The following is an 18,055-nucleotide window of genomic DNA, read 5'->3' as shown; positions in this document are numbered from 1 at the left end:
TGCCTCCTACACATATAAATGTGTAGGAGGCATGTTTTGGGATAAAGGATGGTGAGAGGGAAAAATGAAGGGTTTATGCAGGCAGAGTGTTCACCCTGATATTGTTGGCATAATTTAAAACTCCAAAGGGCTAGAAAGGGCACCAGGCATCATTGTCAGAAGATTTTTTTAACATACATTGACTGGATGAATAAATTATCTGTTTCGACCAGATCACAGTTTTCGTATCGACTTCATCACGGCGCAACTTGACAAAGCGGTGCGATGGGAAATGCAGCTGAAGTGGTTGCTTAGAGCACGGCTGCTCCTCTCTCCTCCTGCTGCACAAGATGGACCCCTCAAAGACGGAAAAAACACCCCCCCACCACCCCGGGGCTCGCGCTCCCCCTGACAAACTGGGTCAATGGCAGCTCTTTTCTGTCTGCATTAGAGGGTGCACCTTCATGGATTCACCTTCTGTCTCTCACGCACTCAGAGGGGATTCCCACATTCACTGTAGCTGCAGAGTCACCCATTCACGGGGAGACGATGGGCGTGGTCACATCTGGGCGAGCGGCCATATTAGGTGACCGGTTTAAAGGATTCGGCTCAGTCCCATTTCTGAAAAGCTGTTTTCGGTTATTACTTTTAGTTCGTTTCCATTTTCTGATGCAAAATGCGAGTGCCACACAGCAAAAGGTAATGAGACTTATAGTAGCTGCAGCACTAAATGGCTCAGATAACTAGAAGTCAGACTGGGATCTAAAATGTACCAGCTGTCCTTTTAGGCTGATTAAATAACTCTTAAGTATAAGCATGTAAAACATTAACCCCATGTTGATTTCACCTTTCTGGCATTCCCTAAAATGTGAAAGGCAATTTGTTGCTAAAGTTCATCATATCTCTGAGAAACATTGAAGGTGCCAGGCAGCAGCTGTTTACTTGTGTTTTCTCTTTTGATTTGTTTTCATCAAAGAAATTGCTGAGTTTGCACACAATCAGCAAAAGTCTGGGCTGTTAGCAAATTTTATTTCTGTATTTTCCTTTTGTCGATTTGTATGGAAAAAGGTTTTATCCTCCCAAACTTTCTTATCCCGTTGTTTTAAAAAATGCATCCAGTCCATCTATTCGTCAACAATCCCATTAATCTGTTGTCCGTCTGACCCGTTCATTATCTGTTTTCTGTCCAGCAAACCATGCTTTGGTCTGTCTGTCTGTTCCTATATCATCCATCTGATGTGTTTTTTTATTAATCCTTCTATCCATCCCTTTACCCAACATCCGTCTGTCTATCTGTTCATCCATTTGACCGTGCATTTGTACATCTGTGCATCCGAACAGGTTCATCTAAAAAAGATAAAAGAAAAAGTAAATTTTTTTGTCACTAATTTGAGAAAATTCATTACATTATTGTCACTATCTATTTTATAGATTAATTAGAGTAAAATATTCTAATCCTTTATTTCTTGCAATTTTCATAGTCACGCCTTACAGGTAACGAAAACGCAAAGTTCAGTCTCTCAGAATATCAAAAGTGATCATTAAGATTAGGGCTGGACCTTTATCGTATTGGTTTATCGTTATAGTGAAATATCTCTCATCATGATGAGAATTAGGATTAATCTTGACAACGATAAATTCCAACCAGCGGTGTCTGAAAACTGCCAGTGTTGTCAGGATTGTTAGTTTTGCTTTTTTTTCTCCACTGTTGAGAGCACTAAATAAATTCAAAAATAAAAATGCAGTTACTGTGTGTGGTTTGGTTATAAAAGTCACACTTCTTCATATAACCAGGTTTCTAATGAAACATATTTCAAATTTAGTTTTAATATTAGATTTTTTTTAAATGTTTTTATGGACAGTATTTGTGCTTATGGTGCTACAATTGACATGCAGTCACAGCCACAGTTACCTAAAAAGGACTGCAAGAAGCTCTAAATAGACTTTTATCATCGTTATTACAACATTACCACAATATATTTAGATAAATGTTAGAGTCCATATCGCCCACTCCTAATTAAGATCATTGATGGTGCTTTTCCTTCCACCCAACTTTCTCATCTCATCTGCTCAGTCAATGGTCTTCCCCACGATTGTGACTGACCCGGACTGAGAGACGAACCTTTGCAGATGTTTTGAGTTAAATCGGTGGTTAAGAGTTGACACGAGTTTCCAGTCATTTTCTGAGAGCGATTTTTGGGGTTTTTCTTTTATCTGTAAGTCATAACATTCAAAATGACAGGTAATAAAGACTTGAAATATTTCACTCTGTGTAATAAATATGTATAATATATAGGTTTGACTTTCTGAAAGGAGGTACAAAAGTTCTTGAGTCTTTTCTCTTAGTCTAATTTATTGAGCTGTGCCAGGACTGGGAGCTGAAAAACTATGTTTAGCTATGTAACAGTTAGGAAATGTAATGATTTAGGAAAGACTGAATGGCTTAAAGTGTATTTGCTCATTACATTTTCTGACATTGAAAAAACATTGGATCAATGTCTTCTGGATTTAAGTTTTAAAAACAATTTTACTCGAAACTCTCTGTTCCTCTTGATGCACTAGGAACTATATTCCATCAAGTCCTATAAGTTTAGCTGTCTTTAAAAAAAAAAAAAAAAGACATATCTAATATGTTAAAGTATGTGGATTTTGAATGTGAAAAACCTAGACATGGTGATGCCAGAGCGTTTTAATGTTTGACTTATTTTAATTTAATTAGCCCACAGGCACATATTTCAGGCCTGCAACCCATTGCACTTTTTAATCTGACCAATTCTTCCACCGACACTGAAAAGCTCCCGTTGCGTTGAGGGAGCAGGGATTAAGGATTTCAGGTTGTCCCACTTTTCAGCGCACTTACACACCCTATGATAAAGGAAAACAATAAATACCTGTAGATCAACATGGTGTACAATCACAAGGCCAGCAGCGTATGTAGAAAATTGCTGCGAGGCTGCACTTTAGTATCAAAGCTTCAGAAATAATTTATCTGTGTTATTCAAGTGGAACAATGACCACGAAGGACGGATTAGTCCAAAAATCCTGTAATGGATTGGATATGCTCGACTAGACTTTCCCGAAGGAAATCCCAAGGGATGCAGGAGGTTACATGTGGTCACATTGTGCTTCTTTTAAAAAGGCGTTTTATCACAAAGGTGCCCTCCGTGGTGCATCCAGGAGCCGACTTCACTGCGCATTACAGACCAAGTTCTGCAGAAGTTACTTCTAAAACCTGAAGACTAAAGACATTATGTGTAAAGCTTCATCTCATAACCGTTTCTTCTCTTTCGTCTTTGTTTGCTGAGCGCAGAACCACAGCTGAAGGGCATAGTGACCAGGTTGTTCTGCAGGCAAGGCTTCTATCTCCAGATGGGCCAGGATGGAAGTCTAGACGGGACCAAAGATGACAGCACCAATTCCTGTTAGTACACACACACACACACACACACACACACACACACACACACACACACACACACACACACACACACACACACACACACACACACGCTAATGCATAGTCTCTACACAACGGAGCATCATGCATGTTGGTAAATATAGAAAATGCTTTTAGTTTGCAGAAGATAATTTAAAAAAAGCAACCAGCCTTTTTCTTTTGACCAATCTCAACATGTTTTTTTCTTTAAAGCTCGAATGATCAAAGCAAAAACTGCTGTGATTTATTTTTTTTAAAGTTAGAATTTATTACGGACTTTCTCTAAGGGTTAAACTGATGCCTTCAGACTCAAATATACACACACAATCCAACAGACATTTACACCTTTTCCACTGTTGTGCCATTACGCATGTTTTAAGTTATTGAATGTTTATTTAAACAAACTCTGTCTGTTAGGTATTGTCCAGTGAATATCACCCAAAACATCTGATATCAGCACAATAGTTGAAAGGAATGATTGGAGCACTGTCGATCTTTTAACAGCAAACTCTGCACACACATAGAAAAAATGAGTGACAATTTCTCTTCACGTTCCAGAATCTATTAACAGAAATAAATGAACATCCAGAGAACATCACTATATAATCCTGTTTAACTGAATTAACACTATATTTCATTCAACAAATCCTAGGCTAGTGAAATTTAGCTAAACTACAAAGCAAAATGAAGATTAAAGAAACTAAGGAACTGTGTTCGCACCAAAGAACAAAGCAAGAGTTAAAAATAGTAGTAAACCATCATCAGAATAATTCAGTGAATCCGGGTTCACTGCAGATCTAAATTAGAGAACCAAAGTTCATCTTAAAAAAAGTGGGGATGAGCTTATGGTTCTAGGCTTAGGTTAGCTTTTTATTTTAATCAGCCAATAAATATACTGTAGAAGCATAACACGCATGTATTTATGCTACGCCACACCTAAATTAGAATTAAGTTCTAATTTCAGACGCGTATACGCTCCTTGTTTATCAGGGAATAAACAGGAAAACTACATCCTGTGTCAAAGTTTACTGCCAAAAATATGCCAAAAGTCGAGTCTTCAGTTAGGCAGCAAGGTGGTAGAAGTCACCTTGTTGAGGCTGCTGATTGATGGGATGCCCTCGTTTTTGCTGAGCTCTCTGCCTCTCCTCTCGCAACAGTTCGTTAACTAGAGGAAGGAAGACCAAGGCGCCTACTTGGTGCTCTTTTCATGTACCAAAAGCTTTTTTTTCTTCAGAACAGAAACACGCAGCTGTGAAGCATCTGGTGTAAATTTACGCTTTTAAAAAAACACGCCTGTAAGCCGCACCCGGTGTATATCCCTCCTTTCTTCAGACTCAACAGACTTTCCTAAATTTCCCACCAGGAATTCTCTTGTTGTTTTAAGTTATCCTCTGATTCAGAAGCAATTGGTCAGAATCCCGCGTTGAATCCTGGAGCTTAAACTGTTCATCCACTTGTTTACAATCTACTGCTCCTCAGACGCCTCCTTTCTCTGTGAGATCCCCCCTCCTGATATTTCCAGTGTTCCAGCTGATTATCATGCCTTGCAGCAAGGACTTTGCCCTCTCTTTACTACTGCAGTAGACCTCCTGCCAGGTACACCCCTACCATCTGGAGGTCCATATAACATCCTCCCGCCCAGAACACAGAGCCATGGGAAAATACATCAGTGGATCCTTCAACACTGGCATCATTCATCCCTCTCTCTCCTCTGTGGGAGTTTGATCTTTGTAGAAAAGAAAGACAAAACACTTGGACCCTGTATTGACTACAGACTTAACCAAACCACTGTTAAAAATAGGTACTTCCTACCACTCTTTTCATCTGCATTTAGACCTGTTCAGGAAAACTCCACCTTTACTTAATTGTCCCATCTTGTTTGAAAGGGAAGACAGCTTTTCAGATTCATGTTGGACATTTGGAGGACTTTGCCACGCCATCTGGACTAACCAAGGCTTCTATTCGCTCTGATCCATGACGTATTTAGGGATTTTCTTTACGTTTTTGTATTTGTTCATCTCAACAACATCCTGATCTTTTCAAATAGCCACATTAGACAGGTTCTTTTTGAAAATCGTCTTTTTGGGAAACCTGAGAAGTGTGAATTTCATGTCTCTTCCATAACTTTTTAGGATTATGTTTTTGAGGGTGGCCAAATCAGGAGCGATCCGGAAAAGACCCGAGCTGCTCGTTGGTGGCCCACCCCAAACTCCAGAAAGCAGCTCAAAGGCTTACTGAAGTTTGGCCAACTCCTACAGAAGATTCAGCAAAGCTTTCAGTTTTGGTTGCAGCTCCCCTGACAGCTCTCACTTAAGTTAAAGAAAAATAATTGTCCTGGTCTGCTGGCGCCAATAATGTATTCTCTGAACCTGAAGAAAGATACTCTAACACTCTCATCCTGATTCACCCCGATCAATCCTCCCAGTTCTAAGAACAAGCTGTTATTGTCACTGTTGTTGACAGCTTGCTTCCTAGTTGCCCTCCAAAAGCTCCCTTCTGCCTCTGAAACTGCAGGACTCCTCATCCACCATGTCTTCAGACTCCACGGCATCCCCTTAGAAATTGTTTAAGATTGAGGTTCTCAATTCATTGCGACAGTTCGGAAAGACTTCAGTTCTGCTTTTAAGAGTTGAATCCCATCTGGGTTTCATCCTAAAACCAATGGTCAGTGTGAGCGTAAGAACCAGGAGCTGGAGAACACACTTTGTGGTGTTTGTGCCTCCAATCCAGCCTCCTGAAATCAACATCTTACTTGGGTAGTATATGCTCACAATTCTCACATCTCAGCATCTTCTGGCCAGCTTTCTTACTTCCCATCATTCCTTTCTTTAAAGCTCACCGCCATCGTTGCCATAAACTCTGGAAGCAGACCACAGTAGCACTCCAAAGAACTTAAGCTCAAAATAAGAGGAATGCCCACCGGAAACGTATGCCTGCTCCCACTTACTCACCAGGTTAAAAGGTTTGGGTTTTGTCTAAAGATTGCCCCTGAAAACTTGTTCCAGAACATTTTGGGACAGATTTTTTTGGTCCTTTTGAGGTCAAGTCTGTCATCAGCTCATTTACTGTCCGGTCAGTCAGGAGGAGCTTAAAGAGGAGCGGGTTCCCTGAGGCAGATGCCAGATTGTTTTGCTCACAGGAGTGGTAATCAGGCTCTTTATTTCCGGTGTCTTTATGCTCCTTGAGATTTTGACGCCCTTCTTTGGTGTCTCTCTTACACATAAGGCTCCGCTGTCTTGCTGTTGTACTTGCTCTTGACTCCAGTGGTCTGGCCCTCCTTAACGCTCCCCAGACCGCCCTCCTGGAACAACTTACCAGGATTTCCCATCAGTCACCCACCCGCCTGTCCACGTTTACCACTCCACAACTCCATGAAAATAAAACAAAAATATAACCATCAGCCAACCCACTCACAAATCCCCCACGGACCTGAGCTTCTGTGGACATACTCACTTCCTCCTGGAACACCATCTCCTCCCCCAGTAATGCAATTTTTGTTTTGCATTTGATTACAAAATTAATCCTAACCATCTTGGCTCTCAGAAATCTCAGAAATGTGCTCCACACATTGACCAATAAACTTTCCAGACTATATCAGAGTGTCTGTTATATACTGGAGTCTCACTCTTAACAACCATGACAAAAAGAACAATGTTCCAGCTAACAGGTACGGTGATGGCAGCATCATGCTGAGGGGCGTTTCTTTCTGCCAGTGTTATTCTCGCTTTGTACAGTTTAAATCAGCTCTACCAATTCTGAAAAGACTGGCTCAAATATCCAGCCATAATTATACCAGATGGTTATAAAATGTGTGCATGTGTGCTGAAGGTGCACCAAATTCTGGTTTTCAAATGTTCGTTTAAGTTAAATTGTATAATGTTTTAGCCTTTTAATTAATTACAGACTAAATGTCTTAATATGCAACCTGACTACCAGGTTTCTTGTTTTCTGTGGTACCTACAGTCCAACATGTTTAGACATAAAATGTCTAATGAAAAAAACGTTTTTTTGAAGAGCTACATGTTTTTGTGAGTGCTCAAGTCTCAGACAAAGGCACAAGTGTTTTGTGTAAAAATAGATATAATTAAAGCACATATTTGGAGACATGGGGATGAAAAAAGTTGGTATAAAAAGCAAAGACATTTTCTTTTTTCCTTTCAAGGCCCAAATAATCTATCACCACTGACACTTGAGCGACTCTCTTTATTTATCTAATATGATCAAAATTAAACCAAACGATGTGTGAATGGTGTTTTTCTTTAAAATGTTAAAAACTTGTTAGCTGAAGCTAAAGGTGCTCATGTTTCAATTTACGACCAGAATACACAGGAGTCGTCCAGGTGCAACCTCCATTCAGTCAATTCAATTCAACAAAACTTTATTTGGCGCCGAGGGGCAATTTAAATGCCGAATTGAATTAAAACAATTAAAAACCTTTCATCAGCCTGGATGAAAGGTTTTTAATTGTTTTTACCCTCTAAAATGTGAGTGTATATAATTATATAGCTCAATTTTAGGCGCTTAAAATGGCTCCATTCGGGGCTTTTTAAACCAACTGTTCACACAAAAAGCAACAAGTGGGCGCTCAGAGAATTGTGTTTTCATGGCTCGATTTTATTGGACTTTTTTCCCCCACACAGTCATCAGGGAGGAGCTGCAGATGAATGATTTATGAAGGCAGCTTTTTCAGTATTTTCATGACCAAAAGCTTAGAGAAAATCACATTCTGAACAGCGATCACACGGCTCCAAAGAGTCACCCCCACGCTGGTGTTGCTATCTGGCCAATATCTTCAGCCCGTCTGTTTATATTCTGTTGACTCCACAACCTTATCTTGATTTTATTCAGATGTTTACTCACCAGTTTTTAAATTATGCTCACAGTTTCTGGAAAGTAAAATCAAACTGAATTCCCAGGGATTCCCTGTTTTCACTAAGACACCTAAATCCACCCGATGTTAGATGGATTTGATGCTCTCCTTCAGATCTTTGAGTTCATATTTAGCGAACGGATGGAGCATGGCAACATTTACTGACATCTACAGTACAACGATGTATCATTAACATTATTAATATCTATCTATCTATCTATATATATATATATATATATATATATGTGTGTGTATGTCTGTCTGTCTGTCTGTCTGTCTTTCTGTCTGTCTGTCTGTCTATCTATGTATATGTGTGTGTATATATATATATATATATATATATATATATATATATATATATATATATATATATATATATATATATGTGTATGTGTATATGTGTTTGTGTGTATATATATATATATATATATATATATATATATATATATTCTATATATATATATATGTGTATGTGTGTGTGTGTATATATATATATATCTATATATATATATCACACACATACTATATATATATATATATATCTATATATATATATATATATATGTATGTGTGTATATATATATATATATATATATATATATATATATATCCGTAGTATATATATATGTGTATATATATATATATATATATAGATATATATATATATATATATATATATATATATATATATATATATATATACACATATACATAGATATATATATATATATCAATATATCAATTTTAGTTCCCTTACTTTTATCTGTATGGGACGAACCACTTTACATTTTTTACTTTTGTCTCATCGGCCATCACATCACTACTTTTTCAGTGCTGCAAACTAAACTAAATAAGCTGTATGTCCACATATGGTATAATTATAAATGCATGTAAAATAAATCGGATTCAGACTCGGATATACTGATGGTGATCCATCTGGAAGGTGCAGTTTCCCTCGCTACAGTGAGATGAGTGTTACATCGCCATGAACTGAGAGCGTACCGCCTCAGAAAAAAGCCCCTGGTGGCCAAATTTTGATGTTCAGATGAGATAAAGAATAAGCTATTTGGTCACACTTTATTCTCCCCTGCACATGCAAATTACAATTAAACATTTTTAGTTTGGCAAAGACAACATACATTAGAAATCTACATAAAATGTAATAGAAGTTAGATTAATGGTTGACCTATTTCCATGGTGCGTTCGACAGGGGCCAGCATCTGGTATATGAGGGCTGTGAGCAGAGCGTGAATTACTGAGAAACAGACTTTATTAACAGACTGAAACATTTACCCTGGTGGCCTTCACCAGGGTAATAAAAAAATACATCAGTGTGTACTTAAATAGAAGTCTTGAAAACCATGCTTTTCTGTTTTTGTAAAGCTTTTCTAGTTAAATAACAGAGAAAGTTTGACTTCTTTTTAGAACCTCATGCTTTCCACAAGCCCCAAACAAGTTGGTGGTCTGTCGATAAAGTTGGTTTCTCTGCACTTTGACTGTGGCTGGAGTCTTCACACGATGACAGAAATTACACACAATGTTCTTTCTGTCTCGTCAGAACATTGAAAACGGATGGCGCGTTTGCCCTTGTTTTCCTAGAGCCTTGACTGAGAGCGGCAGCAGTAATCATCCCTTGATTGCAAAGAAAGAAAACAACACATTCACAGTTTTCACCCTCATTGTGGCTTAATTTCACGTATTTATATGTCCGTGTATTGCATAAACATAGTCAACGTTTATTGGCACGCCTGGTGGAAAACGTGTAAATAAATAATCGTTGCGTATCAGTAGCATAATCTTCGTCTAACAAATATTTAAAAATACAACCTATAGGATACATAAGCGGAAATCATAATAGAACCAGTGTTATTAGCTTTCATAGAGTTTATAGATTGCATTACAATTGTTTACTTTCACCATTTGTTACCTGAACCGATAACCTTTTTAAACATTTTATTCCATCTTCATGTACCTGAAACAGATTCATTACAGAAATAAATAAGGTGCAATTAGTCACAGTTGTTAGGTTTTGTTTTTCCCTTTGGTGTTGGAATATTAAAAGACAACAGTTGATAAATATCAAATGTTTAGGAAGTAATTTAGGCCTGAGAAAATAAAGTGGCTGGTGAGTCTATGATTTAGCAACATATGGACACAAATAAAAATAATACGTATGTACACAATGGAGGCAATAGAGAACCAGTGATTTATTTTCCCCTACATAACCAGACGTCTTTCACATTTCTTGAATCATCTCTTCTAAGCTAATAGGAATACAATATTATTATGTTTTTGCACGTTTTAGGGATTATTTAGGAGGGGATGGATGGAGATAGAGTCTGTAAACCACAAACAAATAATGCCTCCTTATCCTTTGAAAAATTGCTTTCAGAAGAAAATACTAGTTGCTCCGTCTCGACTTGCCTTTCATCGTTTTGTAGTTTTTGTGTTTCAAAAGCCGAACGTTTCTCTTCTTTCGGTCTGTCAGCTTAACAGACAGCTAAATTATTACCAATACATTTTAATGTCAGTTTAATGTTGTGTCTCAGAGCCTTTCTGCTAAAAGGGGTCTCAGCACCTCAGCCAGTCAGACTGAAGTGAAAAAAGCTCTGAAACTAAATATCTCTTTTGAACAAAGAACACAATGTGCAAGGAACGCAGTGGAGGATAATGGTTCAAATCAAAAAACATCCCTAAACCGTCCCTATCTGGGTTGCTGTGTGTAAACAAAGCCGAGGAGTTAAACGGTCCCAACAATCATATTTTGAATTGTCCCCAATTTTGTTGTGCAGTGGCATTTACGTGGAGGATATACGGGTATCCACATAAGCAGAAATACACAATATGCACAATCACTAGGCCAACCTGTGTAAACTTGACTCCTCATTGGATTCAAGCTCATCAGGTGGTGTGTATTTGTGTAAAGAGGGTCAGGATGTGGCCCCAGGAGATCTATATATATATATACAGGTGTGCATCATTTTCAGGCAGCTTTGTTTCGGCTGACCTGGCCAACCGGATTGATGAAGTGTAGCACTCTCCGTTCGGCACATTATCAATCTGGGCCTGCTCCCATCGAAAGCGTTCGGGGAGAACCTTCCACGCTGATTGGGCAAAGCGACGCCTATTGCCCGGCTAACAAAGGTCGATATCAAATGAAAATGTAAGCAGCAGGCGCCATGAGAAACCACAACACGTTTATGCTGGTAAAGACTCTTCTTGTTCTTCGTTCAAAGAAGAGGTCGTGGATTCTGACAAAAGTAAGGTGATAACAGCAGCTACTCGTGCTTCGGGCTCGTAGGCTTCTGCTTTCGTCACCGCCGTAAACCATAATACTGCGACGTGAGCAGTTGAGATGCGAACGGGACAAGATGGATTCTTATGTGTTTTACGAACAAATTCCTCAAGAATTCAGCTTGCGGATGTTAGAAATGGACCGAAAAGAAATGGATTTACCTGACTTTGTAAAACGAAAAAGGAAGGGGTCAGCACTCTTAAAGTTGGGTAAATATTCTGGCGTATTCACAGAACCATCCAAACATTTTGTTGCAAAATAGTCAAATGGGTCAGATTAGTAAAGGAAACACAGCTCCGCGTCACTTCCGACATTAGTATGGTGAAGGTGGGGTACTGTTATGTGCAGAAAATATGAGCAATTGGGACTCAAGATGGACTCTAAATCACCTCCCAAACCTAAAACCAGCTTTTTTGGTTATTGGAAAAGCTTTGAAGAAAAGCTTTGACGCTTTTCATGCAGGACAATGCTCCATCATATGCGCCGCAATACACCACTGTGTGGCTAACCATTAAAGTCATTCAATTTGAAAGAATAATGTAATAGACCCCTCTCCTCATATCTTCTTAATCACTATCGAATTGTCTTGTTACTGAAATGTGCTATACAAATAAACTCGCCTTGCCTTAACCCTATTGAGAACTTAGGGAGACTTATGTGAAGGAAAACAATCCATCTCTGATGCACAGGTCTGTTTTATGGTCAATTTTGATCAGCCAATAGGAGTTGTTGCAGATTATAATTATTCAATTACTTTAACAGCATTCAGGATAAAGATTATTCATCCTTTCTGGTGTGGCCAATCATCAGTGGTTTATTTTAGGAGCCTAACCCCTCTGCACACACGAATAAAAACAAAAGCAAAATGTTTATGGAGTTGACATAATTAGCGCATTTAGCATTACTCTGTAGACATTAGTGTCCGTCTGTGTTTCATAGAGAAAGCTCTGAGGTTTACCTGCATTTCTGAATCCAGAATGTTTCATGACCGAGGCAGAAAGCTCAAACTTAAAAACACAGCAGCCTTGCTGTAATGCTAGTTAGCCTTCCTGTTATCTTCTGAACTATGGCTCTCTCTTTAGCAGCCAGAATGAAGCTCTGACATGAATTAACTTGCTTTACATAATGGCTTTATTTAAGATTCCTTCTAACTTGCTTCCTCTGGCTTTTTTTTTCAACAGCTATGTATTAATATTCACACTCTTGGAGTCTTTTTTTCACACGTTCACACTTTCCACACCAAAGACCGTTGTTCAATGATCAGACATTTTTTTGATTTTTGTGTTTCTGACCAGCTGGTTTCATTACTTTTCATTACTTTTGCTTTTTTTTATAGGTTTGATCCAACTGCTGTAAAACTTCCAACATGACCACGTTATCTCTTTGTTTCAAAATATTGTAAATTTCACATATTTGGTGATTAACCAAGTATGCCTTTCTTCCTGTCAGCCACTAACTAGAAATCCACGTTGAAATTCACAAACCTCTTCCTGACTTTTATGACAACCACCTCTGCAATTGCCAAGAGGGGGAAAAAAAAAAGATCCAGTTTCTGCACTAAAATAAAAATGATTTAAGACAGTACGGCTGCTGTTCATGCCAGTTCAAAGCTCTGTCTGTTCCTGTAGCATCACTGAGTGCTGCTCTTTAGACCCGACCTCCAGGAGCTCAGAGCTGCCCTGTCTCTTTAAAGAATAAATTAATTGTGACTTATATTAAAATGTCATGAGGCTAAATTACATTTGTCAAAATGTCACTGCACTGTTGTCAAACGAAAAAATTAGGGTACCCTATCACAGCCTGTGTTGTAAAGTATCCTAATATCTATATATAAAAGTAAAATACATAAAACACTAATTTCAGATTAGAAATAAACAAGGATTCCCCATATTTAATCACACTTAAAATGGCTGTAATAACACTCAGACAAATCCCTTCAGGAGCACAAAATGAAAGCATCATTTCTCAGCTTTTCAAAGACAGATTGCTTTGTTTAAACACGAGTAAAACATTTTTGGCTGCTCCTGACTGCTGAAGTGAAAGTCAACGCCATAGTGAGACCCAAAGACCTGTCTGAGGTGTCCAGAAAGAAGATTGAAGCAGTTTCTGAGTCTGGTGAGAGACTAAAAAAGCTCTCAAAGCAACTTCCAACATGCCATCGTGTGGCTGTGCCAGCAGCTTTCACCTTAAAGCAGACCTGAACATGTTACAAGAAGTCTCCAAAAACCCCAAAATGTCGTCATCAGATCTAAAGCGGGCTGTTTTCTACTGTTGATGGGAACATGCATGCCTGTAAAATCGGAACGAGGCGGCATGAGTTTAAGATTCATGGGAAGTTTAAAATTGAACACCAGAACAGAGGACATGTTTGGCATAAACCAAACATCATTCTAGGAAAAGAAGCTCATCAGCTGTGAAGCATGGAGGTGGCAGCATCATGAACGAAACCGCTTTAACACCTCACACCTGGTAGAAGGCAACAAGAAAGGTCTAACAGAAATTAATTCAACTAGAAAAAGCTGTTCCTGCGTAACAGCGAGTGAGAATGCTCATCTGCAGAATTATTTGAGCAGAAGATGCAGAAGATCCCTGCAGAAGAGAAAAAGTAGCTGAAAACATTGAAATCAGATTTGAAGAATTTGAAAAAATTAGAATTCGAAAAAATGTAAGAATTAGAAGAAATAGAAGAACGTGAAGAATTAGAAGAAATAGAAGAATGTGAAGAATTAGAAGAAATAGAAGAACGTGAAGAATTTGAAGAATGTGAAGAATTAGAAGAAATAGAAGAACGTGAAGAATTTGAAGAATGTGAAGAATTTGAAAAATGTAATGGAATTTGAAGAATTGGAAAAAATGTGAAGGAATGTGAAAATTTAGAAGAATTTGAAAAAAAATTGAAAAATTTGAAGAATTAGAAAAATGTGAAGAATTTGAAGGAATTTGTATCAATTTGCATTGATTTCAATGGGAATAGCCAAAAAATTGCACAAAAAGTGAAATATTTTAAAAAGTGTAAAAGTTAGCATAACCATGAGATATAGCAGTCATGCCGGAAACGAGCTGAACCTTTTGATATCAAAATTGTTGAAATCGGTTGAAGTATGCGGGAGTAGTTAGACGCAGACGGAATAATAATAACAAAGATAAACAGGAAAACAATCAGTGAGAATGCTGTATAGCATTCTCACTGACTAAAGGGGGTAAGACCCGCTATTTAGGGGTTGGGAGTCCTAATTTTTTCCCTGCTTGAAAACTCATTTTCATTGGTTTAGTTATGTAAAAGAAATTACATTTTTGTTGTTCAAAACTATGTGTTTAACTATATGGTAAACACGGTTGTTCAAATTTGTTCGCCACTGTATGTTTTTTAGCATCTCTCTTCTTTTCCCTGTACTGATCAGAAAAACAAGAGTCCCTTCACATTTTAGTTCATTTTGTGAAGTCTCACGCTGTCTAATTTACGAACGGTCATTTAAAAATGTATTAAATGTTGAGATATAAATCTAGAGGAAGTCAGGGGTTTGATTCCTTTTGTGTTCTTTGTCCTCAGCTCTGTTTAACCTAATTCCGGTGGGTCTGAGAGTCGTGGCCATCCAATCAGTCAAGACCGGTCTCTACATTGCCATGAACGGAGAGGGTCACCTTTACTCCTCGGTGAGCACGCCAGCGACGCACGAGCAGACAGTTTTATCAGAAGCTGCTAAGGAGCAGCATCAATGATCACAGCTGTCGTCTTCAGCCCTGCTAAAAATCCTCTTCTGGTCAACCTGATTTTAGACGGGCTGCAATCCCCTCAGGGACTTTAATTAGACACAAATGGAAATATCTGCCTGGCATGAGTGCCTCAAGACGATGCATCTGTTGACTTTAGCTGTGATCGGAGGAGTGAGATGACATTTTTTAAACTACCTTTGCTTCCAGAGGAGGGATGCACTTGAATACATACTAAAAACTGCCAACTTGTAACGTCTTTTATAATTGAATGTCATCTTAAAGTTCTTGATATTCTTGTTTTTAGGTTTCAGATAAAAAATATAACATATTTAGTTCAGGAATCTAAAATGGATAAAAATTGATTATTTTGCGAAATGGTTGCATCGTAATTTTACTACTGTTGTATCCTGATATGCACAAAATAAATTTGTTAGGTGGTTTAAAACGGCATATTTGAAATATACATGCAGCAAGATCCACACGTATAGGCATCCATGGTAAAAATGTGAGAAGATACCTTCAACTTTATTTGCTGCAGCACAACATGTTTATTCAAATGAAGAATAAACTTGTCTGTGGCAGAGGAGAAACAAAAACAAAAGAATAAATTAAGAGGGGACACCATGTTAGTATATCCTGCAAAAATTTGTGGCATTCTTAACAGTTTCCATTGAGTAGATACAACAAACATTTTTAAATATCCTTCACTTTTTTAAATGTGTTCAGACTGTTTCGGTATATTTAATTAACAATCTGTGACTCGTAGTTTCCCTGGGCCCAAGGTATTTATCCAAGCCAGTATCTAAACACAATGGCACAAATGCGTGGATTATTCTTTCCAGTGCAGCGGAAGAGACCATGTGTTACAGTTAAGAAAGGCTCCAGAAATAATAGAAACAGGAGTGAGACAGAGATTTTACAGTGAGTGAAAGCCTTTGAAAGAATTGAATATTAAACCAGGATTTCAGATACTGGTCCTGTCTTTAAAAGACTCAATGATGCCAGCTAAAAGCAGGCTATAAAAAGCAAATGACAACGGACCCGTAATTGACCCCTGTGGAGCCCCACAGGTTAGAGGGGTCAAACTTGTTAACCACAACAGAAAAAAGTTCACCCAGATAAATAAGATTAAAATGGAAAACAGCTTTTGTTTCTCTCCTCTGTGGCAGAGGGAATGTTGTCTGCCCGGTAACTTATAGTCCTGATACCAGAGTTTGTGCTCCAGTGGGTGATGTGATTCAAAATCCAGATATTAAATTATGTGTGTGGGCTTCTGGTAAACCTCAACATGTACCACACAGTCCAGAAAAGGCAACATGTTGTTCTTGGCGTCCTCTCTGGTAAACCTTATGTTGCTGACCACTGAGTTGATGTGGTTGGTAATTGCTTCAACATCTTTGGTTTGGATTTTGACCCAAGTGTCATCCATGTATCTAAACCAGTGAGTTGGCGGTGTTCCCTCGTAAGCACTGAGTGCCCTGCTCTCCACCTCCTCCATGTGCAAATTGGCCACAATTTTACCCTCGTGTTTCTGTCGGTAAAAGTTGTCTCTGTGCTTAAAATATGTGGTTGAGAGAGAGAGATCCAAGTCACAAATCTGGTTTTGGTGTCAAATTGGTTCTCTTTTAGTGATTCATCATGTTCCAGCTGAGTCCTCACGGTGTTCACTGCCTCTGATGTCAGAATGCAAGTGAAAAGAGAGGTGACATCAAAGGAAACAATGGCTTCCCCTGGTGCAATGAAAATGAGTATACCAGCCTATTCTCTGGTCAATGGTATCAAAGGCTGCTCAGAGATCAACTAAAATTAAAGCCACAAGCGGCGATGAGCAGCACCACTCCGGCCAAGTCGCCACCGCGGGAATACAGCATAACCGCCTAAGCCCCTCCTCATAACTTGCCTTCGCCACCAGCGGGTACCACGAGCAAGCCTCCACATTGCTCTCCACCAGGCGTAGATGTGCTCTGGTAGGAAGTGTTGAAAACTTGGCAGGAATCTGACGTTCCTGTTGGAAGCTTTGGTCACTTCCTTTTTGGCGGTGAAGGATTAATAAAGACTTACTGCATTGTTTTGAAAATGTTGCCTTAAATTTTTATCTGATGTTGGTTAATATTTGAAACAGCTAAACAATGTCAATGAGGAGGAATCAGCAATGAAGTAATTCACTTAGTGTTCAGTGGGCGTGGCTAAAGTGATGTAATCAGCTAACCAAATCAACCTCCCAGATCCAATGATGTATCAGGGAGATAGAGCCTTGTAAGTTTCCTAGGGGGCACCATTGATCCAAATTCTAATGTAATCCACTGGAGCTATTGGTAGGTTGACAAATATAATTCATATCCAGTTTGAAGCAAATCGGATCATGCGTGCATGATTTAGAGTCAAACATATGCAAACGTTGTGTTTGAAAGTTGTGAGTAAGCTTTTAAAATAAGGAAATCTATTGGAGAAACTGTCAAATTTCTGTTTTAAGTGGGCGGGGCTAAAGTGATGTAATCAAATGAGCACAAAACCGTAGTGATATTTTTTGTGATGTGACTCTTAGAAAGTTTGGTGGACATAGCGTGTTGAAGTAATTGCAGTTTCGTCTTTCATGGCGAGAAGTCAGATTTTGAGGCTTGGCCACGCCCACATGCTTTCATGCATCAAAAAGCTTTTGATAACTTTTAATCCCCTAGGGGCAAAAACTATACTGACTGATTTTGAAGTCTGTAACTCAAAAGCTGTAGGAGGAGTTTGCTCAAATAAGACACAAGTAAAA

General features: G+C 38.6%; 1 protein-coding gene across 3 annotated transcripts in view; it reads left to right on the top strand.

Annotated features, from left to right (window-relative positions):
* The window catches only part of LOC105921484 (fibroblast growth factor 14), a 106,750-nt gene that overhangs the window by 61,332 nt on the left and 27,363 nt on the right, over positions 1–18,055 (top strand). For all 3 annotated transcript variants that reach the window (XM_036128434.1, XM_021313379.2, XM_012857226.3), the window contains exons 2-3: positions 3,290–3,400; positions 15,131–15,234. In XM_036128434.1, coding sequence (XP_035984327.1) covers positions 3,349–3,400; positions 15,131–15,234 — 156 coding nt within the window. In that variant the 5' untranslated portion in view covers positions 3,290–3,348. The remainder of the gene's footprint in view (positions 1–3,289; positions 3,401–15,130; positions 15,235–18,055) is intronic.

Source organism: Fundulus heteroclitus, chromosome 24, assembly GCF_011125445.2.
Source record: "Fundulus heteroclitus isolate FHET01 chromosome 24, MU-UCD_Fhet_4.1, whole genome shotgun sequence".
Lineage (NCBI taxonomy): Eukaryota > Metazoa > Chordata > Actinopteri > Cyprinodontiformes > Fundulidae > Fundulus > Fundulus heteroclitus.
This window is presented reverse-complemented; position numbering and strand designations above follow the sequence as displayed.